The following is a 19,996-nucleotide window of genomic DNA, read 5'->3' as shown; positions in this document are numbered from 1 at the left end:
TCCCCTCCCCTCCTCTCCTCTCCTCTCCTCTCCTCTCTCTCCAGGTCATTCTCTTCCCAGTATCAATCTAGCTATGTAGCATCATCCAGGCATACAATTGGCAGTTTTCCTGATCATGTGTATCCTCAAGCCCAGGGTCTTTTGTGCCCCTATTAATGAGGCATAGTGAGGCTGCCTTGCCAACAGCCATGCTGTATACTGGCTTTAGAACAGTACTTTCCCCCCAACCTCCATTGGACATAATTTGGAAAGGGCCCACAGAGATGTTATGTTGCCTCAGATCACAGGATCAAGAACTCCAAGGAAAGTACTTAGAGCCGATCAAGTCCAATTCTTTGATTTTAGAGATGAGAAACTGAGAGCTGGAGAGTTGAAGTGACCTACTCATGGTCGTACGATGGCAGAGCCGAGACTCAAACCCAGGTCTCCAAACTCCAAGCCCAGTATTCTTTCCACTACACCAAACTATGTCTTTCCAAAGGAAAAGAGGGGACAAGAGTTCTCAGAGAGTCTTGCCATAAACAAACCCTGGGATGGGTGAATATCAATGATGGAATGGTGATGAATGTAGGTGAGAAGGAGAAAACTCTTCTAGACTAGCAATAGATTTTTCTAACTTTTTTGTAAAGTTGTTCTAAAAGAGCTGCTGTTTTAGCTGACCAAAAGTGAATGATAAGCCATAAAACACAGACTCACATGGGCAGGTCCAGCGACAACCACAGGTCTCCTCCACCTTCACAGCAGGCTGGCTGTTGGGGCATGTGGGTCTGGGTCCATTTTCACAATTGACCCTATGACTCTCCATCAAGGTCTGACCATCTGCTAGACAGGTTATAGTATGGCATTTATCAGCCAATGTCCACCTGTCCCCAGGCTGTGTGGGGAAAGAAAGACATATTTAGATGATGGTGGAAAGTGAGGGTTGTTTTGATAGGACTGATATTTACCAGTGTTTCTCCTAACCCACAAGCAAAGTCCAGTCTCCTATTCCTCCCCTAATCCTTAGACATTATCTTTCCCTAAAAGGAGACAAAGTTGTCCTCAGGATCTGATTGGATCATTTTCTCCAAGGAATCTTCCTGGTCACCTAAATTCACAAAAAATATCAACCATGGGCAACCCTAGGACCACACAAGTCACCATACCCTACCCTGGCCATACTCTGTCCTGCTGACCAGACATTTTCCAAATGGAGATGAGAGGGATTGTATTCACAGAAGTGTCACTGTATCCATATAGACTTTATTGCATATCTTTGCTATATTGAGGGCAAAGTAAACCTCCTTTTCTTAAATGTTCGATGATTTGTGAGTGCCTCATTTCATCCCAACATCAAACCTGAACTAAGAGAGTGTTGATGTTAGAGCTGCCTCTGACAGTTATCAGACCTGGCTTGGACCTTGGACCCTGGCTACCAGGTCTGACTAACCACCAAATGGAGAACTGAGATCTGAGTACAGTACCAAAAAACCAAGGAAGTGATATCTGAGGAAGCAGGAGAGAGACAGGGACCAAGACACAGGATCATAGGCCCAAGGAGCAAAACATTGGTGAGAACAAAGACAAAGATTTGAGTTAAAAGCTTCCCACTCCAAACAACCAAATCCCAATATTTCCATCAAAGTCAACCACAAAGCACTTACTCTCCTTTGATTCCCATCTTCATCCAAACAGACTTTGGAGAAACCTGAAACAAAAACAAAGGAAGATCTCAACCCATGGCCAGATAATTCTCCATATGGATAGAGGTTCTTAACCTTTTTTTTTACATCATGGGCTCCTTTGACAATCTAGTGAACCATTTTAAGAATAAAGTTTTAAAACAAACAAAGTATAGAAGACTATAAAGAAAATCAATTATATAGAAATATAGTTTATAATTTTTTTTAAACCGAGCTCACAGAACCCAGATTAAAATCATATGCTTTATCGTATCTGAGATGACCTTCTGACCTGGACCCAACTAGGTACAACTGTAAGTCACAAGGGACCTGAATTTAAACATCCATTGGTAGACTCCCCACCTCACCACCATCCCCATCTCTTAATTGGACTAATTAGCTGATTCTTGGGAAATAGCATAAGGCAGTAGTTAATAACCATGACCTGTTGCTGTCCATTGTGTTATATGTTAAAACCAGGAATATTTTAGAGGAGACTTAAAAAAGAACCCTAATCTTACTTTAAGTGAACATAATTAGAAAGTAAATTAATGAAGTTGACTCTAGAACCATTCTGGATAAACATGAGGTTAAATGGCAGAATCATTTAGGTATTTAAGTAGACTGTTCTCTAGGAAAAGTCTCAGCATCCATTGACTGGTCATTTTTCTCCCTGTGTTTCTTTAATTTCCCCTTCTCTGTTCAAGTTCCCTCCCTGAAACAGGTATGGGTTTTCAGCATAAATGTTTATTAATTGGTTGAGAGAAGTACTGTATACTAAAGGCCTGTTAATAAGTTCTTTGTAGAGTTTAACTTTTGTAGAGCTACCACTTGGAGAGAAACTGAGAGTGGCCACTCCCATTAAATCACCTCAGATAGGAAAAGTCAGTCAAAGACATGAGCGTCTCATGTCTCTAGACTGGATCCTCAGAATACATAAAGTTTGTGTAGTATATTGGAAAGATCATTGCTTTCAAAGTCAACAGGACCTGTCTTTAAATTTCACCTCTAAATTTGCTACCTGTGTGAACTTGTGAGATTTCCCTGGGCCTTATCTTACAAATAAGACTCAGTGACCTTCAAGGTCCCTTCTAGCTATAATCTTACGACTTCTCTGGGTTTCCATTTCCAGTAGGATGAAGGGGTTAGACTAAACAATCACTGAAGTCCTATCCAACTCTGACTTCTATACTCTTTATGATGCTGGAAGAGTGCAAATGAACTTACCAGAGCATAGCTTGTACATAAATGCGTTGTCCAAGGTGACCATAGTGGAGAGATCTTCAATTTGCTGGAGTTCCATGATGTTGGAGGGGGACACTGTCCCTGCCAATGCCCTCACCTGGGATTTATCATATTGGTGGCCAATTGCAATGGGAAATACTGAGACTCCTGTAGTGAGTGAAAGGGAAAAAATGTAGAAGGAAGAGAGAGAAGAACGGTCAGAAAGCAAAATGCTGTGGATGGTCAAGTCCCAAAGGGACTATTCTGGGACTTCTGTTTGTTTGCTTATTTTGACCTGTTCCTTTTGTTTCTCAGGGATGGAGTAGAAAACTCTTCTTTCTACAGTTCCCTAATTATAACAATCCTATGAAGGTACAGGGATTAGAAGTCAGTTTTGGTTTACTTCTGCTCTCCCATTAGTAACATTCTAGCCCTTAGTAATATAAGGCCAACTGAATTTTACATGCATTTTAAGCACCTTCTATGTAAGAGGTTGCACAGTAAAATAGAAAAAAACCCTTTTCTTAAATTTAGAAAACTTGGGACCAAGGCCCAATTCTGATAGGTTCTTCCTACCTAACAAGCAAAGTGCTTTGTAAACCTCCAAGTGTTATAGAAATGGCAGACAGCTGGTGCCATATGGGACATAGGGGATAGAGGGCTGGGCTGGGAGTCTGGAAGAACCCAGTTCAAATCCTCTCTCAGACCCTTACTCATGCATAAGCATGGAAAATGCACTTAACCTCACAGCCTTAGTTCCCTTCTATGGAAAATGTGGTTAATAATAGGCACCTACATCACAGGGTTGTTGTAAGGATCAAAAAAGGTAGGACATGTAAAGCACTTTGCAATCTTTTTTTTTCTTATTTTTTTGGAGTGGGGAAGGCAGGGCATTTGGGGTTAAGTGACTTGCCCAAGGTCACACAGCTAGTAAGTGCTAAGTATCTGAGGCCGGATTTGAACTTAGGTCCTCCTGACTCAAGGACTGGTACTCCATTCACTGTGCCACCTAGCTGCCCTGAGCACTTTGCAAATCTTGAAGAACATTATTTAGAAGCTGGCTATTGTTGAATGAGTTATTTTTTATTAAAAGACTAGTATATCAATGAACTACACATCTCTGGACTCTTAGAGCTCAGTCACCCCTGTATCTTCTCAGAACTAGCTCAACAATAGGAATTTATACTTTATCATGTTTTCTTAGGATATATTTCTCTTGTGTGTGTGTTTTATGTTTGTCCAGGCAGTGCCTCTAATTTGAGATTTTTCTGACCTTGTAGGACTTTTTTTTTTTTTGCCTTTTTGGAGGGCAATTGGGGTTAAGTAACTTGCCCAAGGTTACACGGCTAGTTTGTGTGTGTGTGTGTGTGTGTGTGTGTGTGTGTGTGTGTGTGTGTGTGTGGTGGGGGATGTTAAGTGTCTGAGGCCGGAACCCAACTCAGGTCTTCCTGACTCCAGGACCTGCACTTTACGCACTGTACCACCTAGCTGCCCCAAAAACAGAGAGTAAGTCTCCTTTTATTTTTGTTTTTTTTTTTTTTTGGAGGGGGAAAGGTAGGGCAATTGGGGTTAAGTGACTTGCCCAAGGTCACATGGCTAGTTTTTGTATTAAGTGTCTGAGGTAGGATTTGAACTCAGGTCCTCCTGACTCCAAGGCTGGTGCTGTATTCACTGCACCACCTAGCTGCCCCCTTGTAGGACTTTTTTTTTCTTTTTTTTTAATTTTTATTATTTTTAAAGCAATCGGGGTTAAGTAACTTGCTCAAGGTTACACGGCCAGTTATTTCTGGGTGTGGTGCTGAGTATCTGAGCCTGGATTTGATCCAGGTCATCCCGACACTGGAGCCGGTGCTCTTACTCGCTGAGCCACCTGGCCGCCCCTAAGCAATTGGGGTTAAGTAACTTGCTCAAGGTTACACGGCCAGGTGTTTCTGGATGTGTGCTAAGTGTCTGAGCCCGGGATTCGATCTCCAGGTCTTCTTAACACTGGAGCCAGTGCTCTTACTTGCTGAGCTACCTGGCCGCCCGTCTTGTAGGACTTTCTAATGAGAGGATATGCATCAGAGGTACCTGACTGCTTTTCTCAGTGCCATCAAATAAAATAGTCTAATAAATTAATTATGCAGAACATAGATAAGGCATATTGATGAGGAACAAAGAATGCCACTTTATAAAGGGAAGATGATTGAAAAAATACCACTCTGATGTTTACCGCATGTGCAAAGAGGTCCCATAGTAGGAACCAGAGGGATTTTCATAGTGTGGAAAAGAAGATATAACCCATACACCCATGTTACTGACGGTCTAAGTGAGAAAGAATAGACACACATACACATGTGGAGAGGCACAAATGCATATGCATTATTATTTTATATGGGGCAGCTATGTGGCACGGTGGATATAGTGCTGGGCTTGGAGTCAGGAAGACTCATCTTCCTGAGTTCAAATCTGACCTCAGAAACTAGCTGTGTGATCCTGGACAAGTCATTTAATCTTGTTTACCTCAGTTTCCTTATCTCTAAAAGGAAATGGCAAAACATTCCAATATCTTTCCCAAGAAAACCCCAAATGCAGTCACAGAAAGTCAGATACGACTGAAAAACAACTAAAACATTACTTTATGTACACTGAATAACATACTCAACCAGATTTTATTATTGGACAACTTTAGGGGCTGATGATGTCCTCTGATGCTCAGAATACAATACTAATCCTGAGCTCTGAAATGAATTGACACATTTCAAAACCTGAAATGATCTCCATACTGTAATGGAAATGCAAATTTAAAGATCTTCCCTGCCCCTAGGCTAAAGTGCACCTGGAGCCTGGGGTGGGAGGCTTGTTTTTCAGTAGGTACTTCTTGATTGGCCAGTGGGTCAATAAGGTTGTTACATTATCTGAGCCAAGAGAAGGCTATATAAGCCCTGATGTGTAGCTTTGTTTTGGGGCTCACTTTGAGAAGTGTTCTGTGATTTGATATGGATTCTGGGAAGCCGTTGTCCAGAGGGCCCCCCCCCCAGCTTTGAAAAAACCCAGATGTTGAAACCCAGATGTTGACTGGGTATGGATGTAATGGTTGGACAGTTTGGAAATCTGTCTACTTGATCTGTTTCTGTCTTGATAATTCTGCCTGTATACTTTGAAGTTCGGGGTGCTGACCTTTTTCCCCTGAACAAGGTAAATGATATATGTCTGACTGATTAAAGTAAGCTTGTTAACCCATTTTGAGTTGCTTTCTTTTATCAAAGCAGATCCAAGAACCTGTGTGAGCAGCAACCCTGAGGACACTTGGGGTGCTTGCTGCTACACATACTCACTAAAGAGTTCAGGAAAAACCAAGAGGAGGGTAAAGAAGGTTAAGCTTTACAGTTGGATGGATAACCCATAGACTGTTGTGTACATGTAACATATATATGTATATATACATACATACACACATATAATGTGTATATGTGTGTACTTATACATTGATATAAATGCATCTCGAATGGACACATTAGCTAGACATTGGCATACGTGTTCCTGTATATATATATATATATACATGTGTATTTATGTGTATGTACATCTTGAATGGACAATGGACTGGACCCAGAACTGAATGGAAGGAAGAGAGCAAGCTCAATTCCCTTGGGAAATGGCAAAGTGCTTTTAATGATGCCAAGTTTCTCTATAAAACAAAGGTCCATCTTTATTCTTCCAGCAATGTTGTAAAGCTGAGTCATAGAATACCATTGTACCGGGCCCCTGTGGCAGATTTACAGAAGGACCAAGGAAATCACACAGCATAAGAAGCTATGGGTTGATTGCATCACTGAAGACCCTACACCAATCAGACCAAAGATCCATCAAAGGGAGTTTCTTAGTCTCACTTTAAGGGTATGTTCATGGTTCAGGTACAACATTAGAAACTGGGGGGAAAATGCCACCTTTCCTAGAGGGAAGGGAAGAAAAGAGTAATGCTTACGGCTGGCTCTGGCTGCATCAGCGGCTACATCCACAGAATCCACAGAAGCAGCTGTTACCAAGATGACTATCACCTTAGAAGCATCTGGCCTCGCACCATGGACTTCTGAGTTGGCATATCTGACAGCAAAATTCAGTGCATTCCCTGAGAATAAAAAAGCAGGCCCTTCAGAGTCAATATTGATAGCAACATTACAAATATCATAGTCCTAACGCTTTTGTATCGAACATGAGAAATGATGTCTTCCAAACTTGTTTCAACCAATTAATCAGCCAGTATTGACTAAGCACCTATTACATACCAGGAACTGATCCTTCAAATTTTAGAAATTTATGCCAATAACTTATGCTCATTTTGTGTCTGGGGGCCTACTTTACTAATGGAAACATCTAGATGATTCCATAATTTTTCCTCTTCTCTCCAATCTCCACATCTCATTTCTTCCCTTTTCATAAATGCTCCACAGTCCCTGGATGGCTGATACAAAGTCAATTAAATTTTAATTCTATTCATAAACTACTTAGTGAGTACCTGCTATGTGTAAGACACCATGTCCCCTCCCACATACTTGTAGGAGTCCAAGGGTCCAATAAAAATCAGTGTCCACGGATGGTATCTAAATTCAATGTATTCAGTTCTGGTGTGCATATTGTATCTAGGATTTCACAAATTCATAGATTGTCCAAGTAGAAATGGACTTCGTAAATCACCTAGTCCAAACTGTACTTGAAACATGAATCCTATGCTAAATATCCCCAGGGGTTGTTTGGCACTGAATAAAGTACTTCCAGTGCCAGGAAAATCACTCCCTCCTAAAGCAACCCATTCCATTCAGGAAAACTCTATTAAGAAGCTTTTCCTTATAATGGGCTAAAATTTACCTCCCTCTAACTTCTACCTATTGCTCTACCCCCTGGGGTAAAACGAGTCTAACATCTCTTCCATGTGATAGCCCTTTAAATATGTGAAGGGCTCCCAATATAGCATAAGGTCTCCCCCTAAACTTTCTCTTCTCCAGACTAAAATCCTCCAATTTCTTCAGATAAGTAACTGTTTTCCCTTTTAACTATTTTAGGCATGGTTGAGTCAGGGAGGTTGTAAGACGAATGAGTTACTTGTCCAAAGTTCCACCTCAGCCTCAGCAATAGGGCTTAGGTGTTCCAGTCCCTAACTACAGACCCAGGGGTGGGGAATCTGTGGCCTCGAGGCCACATGTAGCCCTCTAGGTCCTCAAATGTGACCCTTTGACTGAATCCAAACTTCACAGAACAAATCCCTTTATTAAGGATTTATTTATTAATAAATAGACTAGACTGTTCTCTGGTCTCTCAGGGAAAGAAGTAAGCAACACCTGCAGCCAGTCAGGGAGGGAGGGCAGCCACAGCCTGGGACAGAGGTGGCAACATAAGGTATTGAACCTGATACCACAGAGAAGATACCAAAGAAGCCCTTGGTGCCACCTTTTTATGTGACTTAGAGAGAGGGGATGCAGCATCAGCTGAATCTCTGCCTTTAGAGATCCAGCCCATTTAGGGTTCTACAGCATCCATTCTTCATCCTGGCCTTTATCCTGATATTACATCTAAGGTAATGGACAAGTGGTTTTCTTTCATATATATGTATATACACATGTATACACATATATACACCTATATGTGTATATGTGTGTACATTTACATTTATATTATATATTTCAAAAAGGGGGAGAGTTCACAATGCTGGGAGTCTACCTATGTCTTTTATAGGTAGCAAGTCCTAGTAAAATAATTGAGAACAGTATTCAGGGATCCTAGATTCCTTCCTTCCTTCCTTCCTTCCTTCCTTCTTTCCTTCCTTCCCTCTTTCTCCATATATACGTATATATATATATATATACACATACATATATGTATATATACATGTATATGTATGTACATATATACATACACACAAGACATAGGCAGACCCCCAGAATCACTACCTCTCACCACCTTTCATCACTGCACCCTCTCCCTATCTGCCTTCCAGTCACAGAAAAACCATAATTTCACTATCCAGTGTGCTTGGCTCTGAGACCACTGTATATTGTTTCCAAGATTGTCCAAGAAATCTTCATCCCTACATTCCATGGATATATTTCATTTAGCAACCAAACCCCTTCCTTTAGGAGGTTTCAGGGGGGTTGTGATTGCTTTTTCTGAGAACATAGAGCATTCTTTCCATTTTACAGATTGGAAAACTGAATCCCCATTGAGGTCACATGACTTGCCTCAGTTCAGCCAATAAGTCAGGGATAGAACTAAAAAACACTGATTCCTCATCCCCCTTGGAATATATCCAGTTGAATGCAAGGCAGAAACCAAGAAAACTGTTCATTAACATCATATGTTAGGAGCTAAGAAGCCCAAAACAAGATTTATTTTCTCAGAAATTCATTCTGAGTCAAAGAGTTGGGATAGACTCAGTATCGCCAGCCCCATATAGCCCTTTTGTGATGATTTCTTGCTAACATGGTGTTTGAAAGCTCATATTGCTAGCTTGAATAATCATAGGATTTAGATTTATAAAGAATCTTAGAAGATATCTGATATTACAAGTTAATTTTATAGATGAGGAAATTGGGGGGCCCAGAGAGGTTGAAGGACTTATCCAAGGTCACACATCTAGTCAGCATGAGAACTAAAATGGAAACCTGGGTCTCCCGACTCTTTCATTGCTACCCCATTACCTATTAGGCTGGGGCCCCCTTCGAGCCGCATGGGATCCACAAGGCTCAGTATGTATTCTTTACTCTGGGGCACATCCCATGGGACGTCAATGGTGGTGATACTTCCATACTGGAGCACTGATATTTTAGTGACACGAGGCCCTAAAAGAAAACATAGAACAGACTGTGTCATCCCTCAGGACATCTAAGTGCTAGCATCTCCCCTCCGTCCTCTTTCATCCCATCCCTACTCACCTAGATTAGCTTTCTTAATAATGGCCTTGACAAAGTTCTTCATTTCTTCAAAATGAGAATCGGGGACATTTGAGGAGCCATCCAAGAGGAGCACCATGTCCAAGGGCTGAGTGCAATCTAAATAAGACGAATGTGATGTGGGGCTTAGAACAGACAGACTGGTCTTCAACTACCTGACAAGCACCGGTTGTGTGACCCATAGGGTCTCTCTGCACTGGGCATACATAGCATTCATAGACTTCTATTCTCTGACATTGAATCCAGGCTAGGTTTGGAAGTGAGAAAAAAGATACACTCTTGAGACCCAAGAGTGTTCCAAACTTCAGGGCATGGAGAAGTCTCCAGATGACTTATTGTATTCCTACTGCCACTAGTATTGGATAATATTTCCTTGAAGAATAGGTAAGACTACAATTCTAGCATAGACTAAAACAGAAGCACGTAGGTATGGGTAGAGGACAAAATGGGGGCGGGTGGGCAAGATGAAATGGAGAGCTTGAGATGTTCTTAGAGCAATATGTTGACAAGTTCTGAGCCCTAGTTTTTTTTTTAGAGCTAAGTCAATAAGAAATACATTATTGTACTAATAAATGTGTGATGGTAATAACAACATGTGGGATGACATCATGTGAACAGATCATTATAATCTAGTCTGAGGAGTAGGGAAGCTGCTTTTTTGATAAGATGAGGGTATCACATAGCTTTCTACTAAGAAATTACCCCAAAAGAGGTCATGGGATCATAATTTAGACTGGGGTGGGGAATTGCAGCACCAAGGACACAAGTTCCCCACCCCTGAGTCAATCTCCTAGTTTTACAAATAAGGAAACTGAGGTCTAGAGAAGTTAGGTGACTTGCCCCAAGCCACACAGGTCTTAAGTGTCAGAGGAAGGAATGGAACCCAGGTCCTCTGACTTAAGAGCCAGCATTCTTTACACTATAGCCTACTCAATAGATGGAGATAACTTAAAAGTCCATTAGTCAGGGGAGCAGCTAGGTGGTGCAATGGATAGAACACTGGCTGTGAAGTCAGAAGGACCTTCAAATCTGTTTTTGAGTTCAAATCTGGCCTCCCACACTTTACTAGCTGCATGAGCCTGGGCAAGTCACTTAACTTTGATTGCCTCAAAAAAAAATCCATGAATCTAGTATAAGCATTAAGAAAAGAACAAAGAGCAAGTAATATGAAGCCAATGATTCTAGTAACTTCAACGACTCAACTTAGACAAGTTTCATTATATACAAGCACATCTACCACTTAAACAAGAGGGCTGTATCACCATAGCAGATGATTTTAGGATGATCTCTTAAAGGCAACAGATAGGTAACCTGAGTGGTAGATTGGCACAACTGAGATATTAAAAGAATAAGAGGAAGGATTCCAGTGTGTTGGGTAGAGGATTTATTAGAAAGCATGAGCTAGAATCACACATGACTAGAAAGCCCCAAGTTTGACCAGCCAGAGACTGTGCACCCCTAGCAAATTTCAAGAATCCACAGTGAGAGATCAGAGTGGGACTTTGGTGGAGGAAAAAAAATATTACTCCATGAAATAAAAATGAAAGGATAATTTCTCCAGGACCTTCCCCCAAAGAGGGTCAAACATTTGAGCTGATCTCATGCATCTCTTAAGACACATCTGGAAGGTTAAGAAGGTTCAGGGATGGGCCTCCCTGTTTGAGAAAGAGTAGAAGGTTTGAGTCATGGAAAGTTAGCAACAAATGGGAAAAAGAGGCTTTCCCAAAGTCATAGCACTAGCCAGTGATGAAATCAGCATTAGAACCCAGAACCTGCCTCCAACTTCCAGCCTCTCTTGCCAGCATTAATGATATTCTGGCTCTAAATCTTGGAGTATCAATTAAAAACCCAGCTTCTAGGTCTTCCCCTACAAAGGTAGAAAGATATTACCCAGGGCTGGTGGTAGTGTAGGTAGCCGCAGTCCCTCGTCAGAGCAACACTTTTGCAGAACCAAATCAGGAGCCTCCCAAGGGAGTCTGTCAAAGTCATTGATCAGGATTGGAGCACTGGGCCGGCTGAGAGTCTCCAGCTCCTGGATGTTCGCATGGGGGCCCACACCAATGGGGATCACCTGAATGTCCTGGGGCAAACGCTTGATCTCATCAGTGGCAGGATTGCTCACTACCATGTACACTAAATGGGGAGCTTGCTTCCGGATGCCTTGGCTGGCAGAGAAGGTGTTCTCAGAAAGGTATTCAAGGGCCTTGCCGGTGTTGGTGCTGTTGCCGCCCCGATAGTGCATCTGCTGTATCTTCTCCAGGATATATCTCTTAGACTGAGTCTCACTGAAGGAGAACTCCACAGTCACTGTGTAGGAGTACTGCATGATGGAAATGTGAATGCTGCCTTGACTTACATCCATTCTTTGAATCACTTGCTTTATGAACTCCTTACTCTTGTTAAAGTTGGCTTCACCAACTTTGTCCGAGCCTTCTAGCACAAACACCACGTCCAGAATCATGTGTCTGCCATATAGAGAAGTTGGGGATGCGAAGAGCTCTGGACTTGCGGTAACCTGGGCTATCTGGGAGGGGACGGTAGTGGCAGGAATGTCAGGTACCAGATCACAGAGATAGCCCAGGATCTCATCTCGCCTTTGCTCCAGTTCATTCACACCACTAAGCAAAAAGGCCTTGTTTTCCGGTGCCTGCTTCTCAATGAGACGAATCTGCTTAAGGCTCGCATGTGGCCCTAAGCCCACTGGGATCACAATGACCTTCTTCTTCTTCAGGCCTTGGACATAGCGGACTATGCTCCTGGCTGTGGGAGGGGGTTCCTCACTGGCTGTCAGAAGCAAGGCAATTCGAGATGCTTCAGGGCGGTCAGCTTTGCTAAAGAGATGAAAGAGGGTATACTTCAGGACCTCGCTGGTGGAAGCCATGTTGCTGCCGGCATACTTGACAGAACCAGTGATTCGCCGAAGCTCTGAGGGCCGCTTTCGGTCTTTCAATGCAATGTAGGAGTGGGTACCATCATGGTATTCCACCACGGCCACCCGGATGCGCCTCTGAGAGATGTGTAAACGCTCCATCACACCTACCACAAAAGCCTTCAGCACCTCAAACTCAGCCTCAGACAGCTTGGAGGAGCCATCCAGCAGGAAAGCCAAGTCCAAAATCTTGCTACAGTAGAAGTCGTGCAGGGGGGGCTCAGGGGTGTCTTCCAGGTATGCCGTGGTCGGGGCAGCAGTTGTAAGCGATGAGGGCAACTGCAGATCTCCTGGCTTCTGGCAGGCTTCACAGGTGAAGTTCACACCATCACAATGGCTGTAGGGGAGAGTCAGACATGGTTGGAAATGCTGGAGGATCTAGCAATAATCTCAAGCTCGGTTTGTCATAATTGTAAGCCTATTCCACGTGTGAATACACTTTCAGTGATATGCACCCCTTAGATTGGAGGCAGCTAACTGGTGAGGTGGGAAGAGCATTGGACCTAGATTCTGGAAGACAATCCTGCTCAGGTACTTACTAGTTGTGTGACCCAGGGCATACCCCTTAACCTTTCTCATCTTCATTTTCCATGTGGTAAAATGAGGCACTTGGATTCAGTGGCTCCCAAGGTCCCTTTCAGTGCTAAATCTCTGATCCCATGTTTCTATCGTTGCATACCCTTATCTGATCTGAGCTTCCGCAGCATGTATAACATGCCTCACCACCCCCACTAATACATACCCATTCCCTGATAGCGGCACCTAGATAGCGCAGTGGATAGAATGCTGGTCCTGGAGTCCAGAACTCCTAAATTCAAATCCAGTCGCATACATTTAGTAGCTGTGCAACCTTAGGCAAATGATTTAACCTCTGCCTGTCTAAGTTTTCTCATTTGTAAAATGGTGATAATAATATTACCTACCTCCCAGAGCTGTTATAAGAATCAAAGAAGATAATACTTGTACATTGCTTAACCCAGTGTCTGGAACATAGTAGGTGCTTAATAAATGCTTGCTTCCTTCCTAATTAAATGCCATTATATGACTTGTGAGACAGCTAGGTGGCTCAGTGGATAGACCTGAGTTCAAATATGACCTCAGATACTTATGTGACCCTGGCCAAGTCACTTAACCTCTGTTTGCTTTAATCCACTGGAGAAGGAAATGGCAAACCACTCCAGGATTTGTTCCAAGTAAACCCCATGGATGGGATTGGCATGCTGTGGTCCACAGGGTCACAAAGAATCAAACATGTCTGAACAACTGAACATCATATGACTTTTATCTTTACAGTAAAGAAAAATCTTAAATTAAAGGAGGGAGAACCTTAATCCGTTCCACATAGAAATTTTTGTATTTGGTCCATGGACTCAATAACACATGGTGATTCAAAGTTAATTTATTTTCCTCATGTGTCATCTTAAATAAAAGCATGCAGTTCTAAACCAAACCCCATTACTACCATTTCCAAGGAATTACCAGAACTTGGTTTTCATCAAGTAAAACACACACACACACACACACACACACACACACACAAACACACACCACAGGCTAAAGCTTAGAAATCTTCCTTACAGAGAAAATTGATGTGGTATTTGTTGTAATAGGATTTCATAAGTCTAACTTGATAGTTACAATATTAAAATAATAATAATTCTTGTCTACATGGAATTTTTTAGGGTTTACTAAGTATTCTTTCATTTTGTTTTTCATAACACCCTGCATACTTGGCAGCACAGGTATTAGTCCCATTTCACAGATAGATTCCTTTGCTGCATTAGTACCTATCCTAGCCCCCAGCAATCATCTGCTGGCCCATCTCATAGATGCAAGACACTTCAACATAGTAAACACAGGAAAAAAAATCTGGATGAATATCAATTCACAGAAGGGGAGACAAGAATCCTGGCTCTGCTGCTTGCTACCCAGATGTCCTGAGTCAATTTACATAACCTGTCTGAAACTCAGTTTCTTCATCTATAAAATAAGGATAATTGTAGCCAGAGCATGCGTTAAAGCCTGGAGTCTGGCTCAAGAAAGTAAAGAGTGGAATCAGAAGTTAAGGCCATGAACAAATTTAACAGCACCTTTGTTCTATGTATTGCCGTGAGGCCTTTTGTGAGCCAATGGCCAGCCACCTGTACTAAGGATGGGTTCCCAAGCTCTGGAAATGTTTCCCAGTGTTAAAGTCAAAGAATAATAATAAGCCATTTCTCTATAAGAACAAGCACAAAGTCAGAAATGGGGTATAGGGAAAGAGGTAGTCAGACTCACCTACCTTTTTTCCCTCCTTTCCCCCATCAACCAATTATAGTTCCCAAAGATCTCAGATCATAGATCTGCGAGCAGAGTTAACTATTCTTTCCCCATAAGAAATTACCCTGCCCTGGAACTCTCTGGAAATCAAGGAAAACTAAAATATGATAAAAATGGGAACTTTGCTGACAAAAGGGGAAAGCTAGGAAGTCAGCCTTTGGAGTTGCTACCAGCCCTGGACCTTTAAGAGATTTTGGAGCATTCCTCCACTTTGTACCAGTCTTCCTGCAGTCTAAACCAGCTATAAAGAATACCTTCAATAAATCTTAGGTAAATAAGTTAGCTTTGTGGGGATGTCCTTTTCTTTTTCTTTCCCTCTTCCTGACTGAGTGTTGATTTACCACAAAATGCTCATTTGGAGAAGCATTCACTACTAAATATAGGATTTAAAGAGTAGGAAACTAGATCAATTCTTCTCATTTTAAGGAAAAATCCTTCAGATTCAGAGAAAGAGCCTTAATTCATCAGGTGATGAATTGCTACAACTGCAACTACAACATCATAGAAGCAAAGTAGCAGAAAGAACACCAGAGGGAAGAAAGAAGTCCAGGCTCTATGATGCCTACCCAGATGGCCCCAGGCAATTCACAGAACCTTCCTGAGACTCAGCTTCTTCATCTATGAAATAAGGATAATAAAATGGTCTTGACCACCTAGAAAAGCTCTCATGAGGAACAAATGCATAAGAAACTATTTTCCAAACTATAACATATTGTACAGATGTACAGTATTAAGTATGTGTTTAATCTGTTGGGTAGCAAAGAGAAAATAAGGCTAAAGGAAAACATTATTGATCTTTAATAATATAAGTGGGCATCAAATATCTGGATTTATTTCTTTTTTATCAAATTCTTGTTATAAAAATTGTAATATGACAAAGCTTGTTGTGAAAAATAGATTCTTCCCAGAAATAGAATTAAAGAAGAAAATGAAACCTTCTATCTTTCCTTTAAACTGATTAAGAGCTTGGGCATAATACCCACTAAATTTTTCAAGACTTCAACATATATCAAAGTATTTATGGCAAATGCGGTAACAAAGAATTGGGAACAAAGCAGATGACCTTCGACTGGGAAATGGCTAAACACACTGAATGTTATGAAATATCACTGGGTACTGCAGAAGCAATGAATGTGATAAATATAGAGAAACATGTAAAGACACGAACTGATGCAAAGTGAAGAAAGCAGATGCAAGAAAACAAAAGACACAATAACTACAACAAATGGGGGAAAAAAATAAACTCCAAAACAACTGAAAATGAACAGAACAAACATGGCCCCAAAGAAGAAATACAACAAGACACCTCCTCCACTCATTCCTTTGCAGAGGGTAGGGAGGCGAGGAGTGGAACATGGGTGTTGGACATTGCCTATATTGTCAGATTTTTTTTCCTTCTTTTTCTTTTACAAAAAAAATATTTTTATATGAAATGGTTCTCTGGAAAGGGATGTGTGTGAAAAGACAAGGATATGCATACATTTTTGCACTTATTTAAGTAGTTGAATTTGAAAATGGTATACTATGGGTTGGACTAAATGCCCTCGGAAGTTATGTCCAGCTGGACAACTTTGTAATCCTGTAAACAGGATGAGAGGAGAGTAGAATAGTCAATTTCAAGGCTATAGGTCCAACTCCATCTGGTTGTACACAATTGTGGTTTCACCTGTCCTTCTCACATGAACACAACCCGAAGGTAAGGTAAGATCTGCCCCCACTGAAGAGAAAGCATGACTGCTTGTTTTCAGATACCAAAGAATGACTTCAACACACAACCCTTATGACTGTCACTAACATTTTCAGAAATCCTGCTGCTACTCTGCTAACTAAATAAAGATCAAAATTTCAATACTTGATGAGCGCATTAGCCCCTTGCAATGAGTCTGTGGCCCCTCAGGAGTCCCCACAGACTAGGAACTACTGGACTAAATGATCAAACTCTGGATGCTATTATTCTGTGTAGTTATCTCCTTTTGCCCCCTTAGGTTCCCATGCGCTTAGTAGGATTGTCCCAAATACTAATTAAGCCATTACCCAGTGGGCTGAGAAATAAAGGGACCTGTACCTTGATCAGAGAAAATGATCAGAGAAAAAACATCAACTTCCTAAGCTTCTGGGAACATGACCCAGAGGCCAGGCTAGCATCATGAATGATTTCCCCAGTCTGCTTTGGAGAGGCCATCCAAATCTTTACTAGAAGTAAAATTAAAACCACTATTAGCAATCCTTTCCCCCTTTGCAAGGGAGGTGAGGGATATGTCTATGTTCTACTGCCTTTATTTCTTGAGATCCCTAATCCAGTCTCTGTTCTTCATTTTCCATGAGTTTTGACTTAATCATGAGAAGAAAAGTGGTATAGAGATTCATTAGGAAGTTAGTTTCTACTTTCCATGGACTCAGTGTCCATAGGATTTATTGCTTTAATCCTTGAGTTAACATTACGTGAGTGACATACTTTCTAGTTTCCTGTTTCCTCTGGGTCTTTGCTTTAAAAAATCACCCTGGGCAACATTTTCTCTTGTTTATACAGATGGTGGGGCAGGATCTGACTCTGGTAGCTACAGCCAGAGCGCACTCCCCCACCCCACCCCAGTGGGTTAAGTTCTAGGAAGAGCCAATCTGCATTAGGGAGTGGTGTTGAATGTATTGACATCTTAATATATGTTAGGTTACTATGAAAATGGCTTCAAAAAACTCAGATCTCACCACTAGGAAACTGCACTGTACTCTGGAATGTGAATGAATCCAGGGAAGCCAGATATTGGCAGAGAGGTTAGGGTCAGGGGTCACTATACATAAGAATTAATCTGTGAATTTTCAGTGACATGAGTCACTTCCTACTCCCATGGTTGATCCCTCCACCCAAGGTGTTCTTAAGGCAAAAGGAGTTCCTCCCTCCTTCTCTCTATATACATTCATTCCCAAAAGAAGTCTGATATTCATAAAATCCTTCCTGTGGTCCAGAAATGACATGCTTTGGACATAAGAGCTCACATTACTAGAGCATTTAAGATTTATAAAGCACTTTCTGTGGGACCATCTTGGTCAGCAGTGCTAATACTATTATTCCCATTTTACAGTTAAGAAAACTGACACTCAAAGATATGAAGTTATTTACACATGGTCATACAGCTAGTAAAACTCAGAACCAGGATTCAGACTTAGTGTTCCTGACTCCAAAATCAGGACTCTTTCCCTTTTTCCATTAAGTCAACCCTCTGTATTCAGTCAGAACTATACCTAAGCCTTTCCAGATCCACAGAAGATGGGGGAAGGGATAGAAAGTTTTTAAAGATTTACTGGGAAGGAAAATTCAGAAACTTCCCCTACTGACAACATCTAGCATCTCTGAATCTACACAGGTTGCAAAGGCTTACCTTATGTAATAATAGTAACCCACATCTATATAGGACCTACAGTGTGCCAGGCACTGTCCTGGGTGTTTTACAATTATTCTCTCATTTGATCCACAAAACAGCCCTGGGAAGTAGATAGTATTATTATCCCCATTTAACAGATGAGGAAACTGAGGCAAACAGGGATTGAGTGTCTTGCCCAGAGTCAAGTCACTTGTAAGAGTCTGAGGTCGGAATTGAATTCAGGTCTCCCTGATTACAGGTTCAGCTCTCCATCTACTATGCCATCTACTGCCTGATTATGCTGGATTGTGTGTAATCAAAACACTCCATTCCTTCCAGATGCAGAAGAAATCCAATTATTAGCACCCCAGATAAAATGTCACTTTCCATGATGAAAATTTTTTACTTTCTGTGATGAGAAAGAATACCTACTTCCATATAAAGAACTGGTAAACTCTGCATACAGATTGAAGCATACTTTTTCATATTTCTCTTGCTTTTTGTATGTACTTTTTTGCAACATGATTAATATGGAAATAGTTTTGCATGACTTCACATGTACAATTGATATCATATTGCTCATCTTTTTAGTGGGTAGGAAAAGGGCAAGAGGAAGAGAGAATTTGGATCTCAAAATTTTTAAAAATAAATGTTAAAAATTTTAATGTAATTGGAAATATTTAACAAAATTATATTCATATACATATCTATTTTAAAAGTTTGTCATTTGTCTAACTAACATGCATCTACTTTACCAAAGTTTGCAGAGTTTGGGGTCATCCTGGTTCAAGAAGATTCTCTTTCCTTGTGAAAAGCGTCGACCCTCCACCTCACATACGGGACAGTCCGCAGGGTCAATACAAGTCTGTAACAGTTCGTCCAGGATCTTCCCTGCCCAATACACCAATCATTTCATTAGGAGCTGTGCTTTCCATTGTGCCCAATGTCAATGACCCCAGACTAAGAGGACAAACCCCAAACTCAGACTCTGGGGACTATTTTTTCCTCTTCCAATGATTATCTGAGAATACTGGGGCTTATCTGCCTTACTTCTTGGTGCCTTTGTTTCCCCTTCTGCAAAATAGGAACAATCCAATTCAGCCTAGCCCACATGGTGCCTTAAGACAAATAAAATTCTATCAACAAGTCCATATAACTCTTCAGAAGAATAATGCTACATAATCAACGGTGAGAATAAAAGACAAGGCAAGGTATGGACAAGTGACCCCTGGAACCTCTCATGTACTCTAAGGTCTTACTGCAAGGACTAGTTAGATTCATTATTAACTTTACAGAACTAGATTTGAATGAAAAAAAAAAGCCTGGGATGATAGATTTAGAACCGAAAGGGAACTTAAAGGCCATCTACCAACACACACCCCCATTTGATATGTGAAGATTTTAAGTGGCTTGCCCAAGGTCACACAGGCAGCAAGTGACAGAGACAGAGGTTGCCCCTGGGTTCTCTGGCTCTAAATCTAGAGCCTGATGTCCTAGAGTAGAACAAGGAGAACAGCTGAGAATACTTCATGTATGACCATGAATCTAGCCTTCCATATTTAGATTCCTTGGCAAAGG

General features: G+C 41.4%; 1 protein-coding gene across 5 annotated transcripts in view; it reads right to left on the bottom strand.

Moving 5' to 3' along the window:
• Positions 1 to 19,996, bottom strand: part of VWF (von Willebrand factor) — a 212,622-nt gene that overhangs the window by 58,448 nt on the left and 134,178 nt on the right. For all 5 annotated transcript variants that reach the window (XM_069106080.1, XM_069106083.1, XM_069106078.1 and 2 more), the window contains 8 exons: positions 19,174 to 19,309; positions 11,702 to 13,077; positions 9,794 to 9,910; positions 9,560 to 9,700; positions 6,853 to 6,996; positions 2,889 to 3,053; positions 1,644 to 1,687; positions 697 to 874 (listed from right to left, as the gene is read on the bottom strand). In XM_069106080.1, coding sequence (XP_068962181.1) covers positions 697 to 874; positions 1,644 to 1,687; positions 2,889 to 3,053; positions 6,853 to 6,996; positions 9,560 to 9,700; positions 9,794 to 9,910; positions 11,702 to 13,077; positions 19,174 to 19,309 — 2,301 coding nt within the window. The remainder of the gene's footprint in view (positions 1 to 696; positions 875 to 1,643; positions 1,688 to 2,888; positions 3,054 to 6,852; positions 6,997 to 9,559; positions 9,701 to 9,793; positions 9,911 to 11,701; positions 13,078 to 19,173; positions 19,310 to 19,996) is intronic.

This window comes from Petaurus breviceps, unplaced genomic scaffold, assembly GCF_028583685.1.
Source record: "Petaurus breviceps papuanus isolate PSGF00001 unplaced genomic scaffold, PetGlider_PUasm1.0 78, whole genome shotgun sequence".
In the NCBI taxonomy this organism is placed as follows: domain Eukaryota; kingdom Metazoa; phylum Chordata; class Mammalia; order Diprotodontia; family Petauridae; genus Petaurus; species Petaurus breviceps.
The sequence above is the reverse complement of the archived record's forward strand: the minus strand, read 5'-3'. Positions and strand labels throughout refer to the sequence as shown.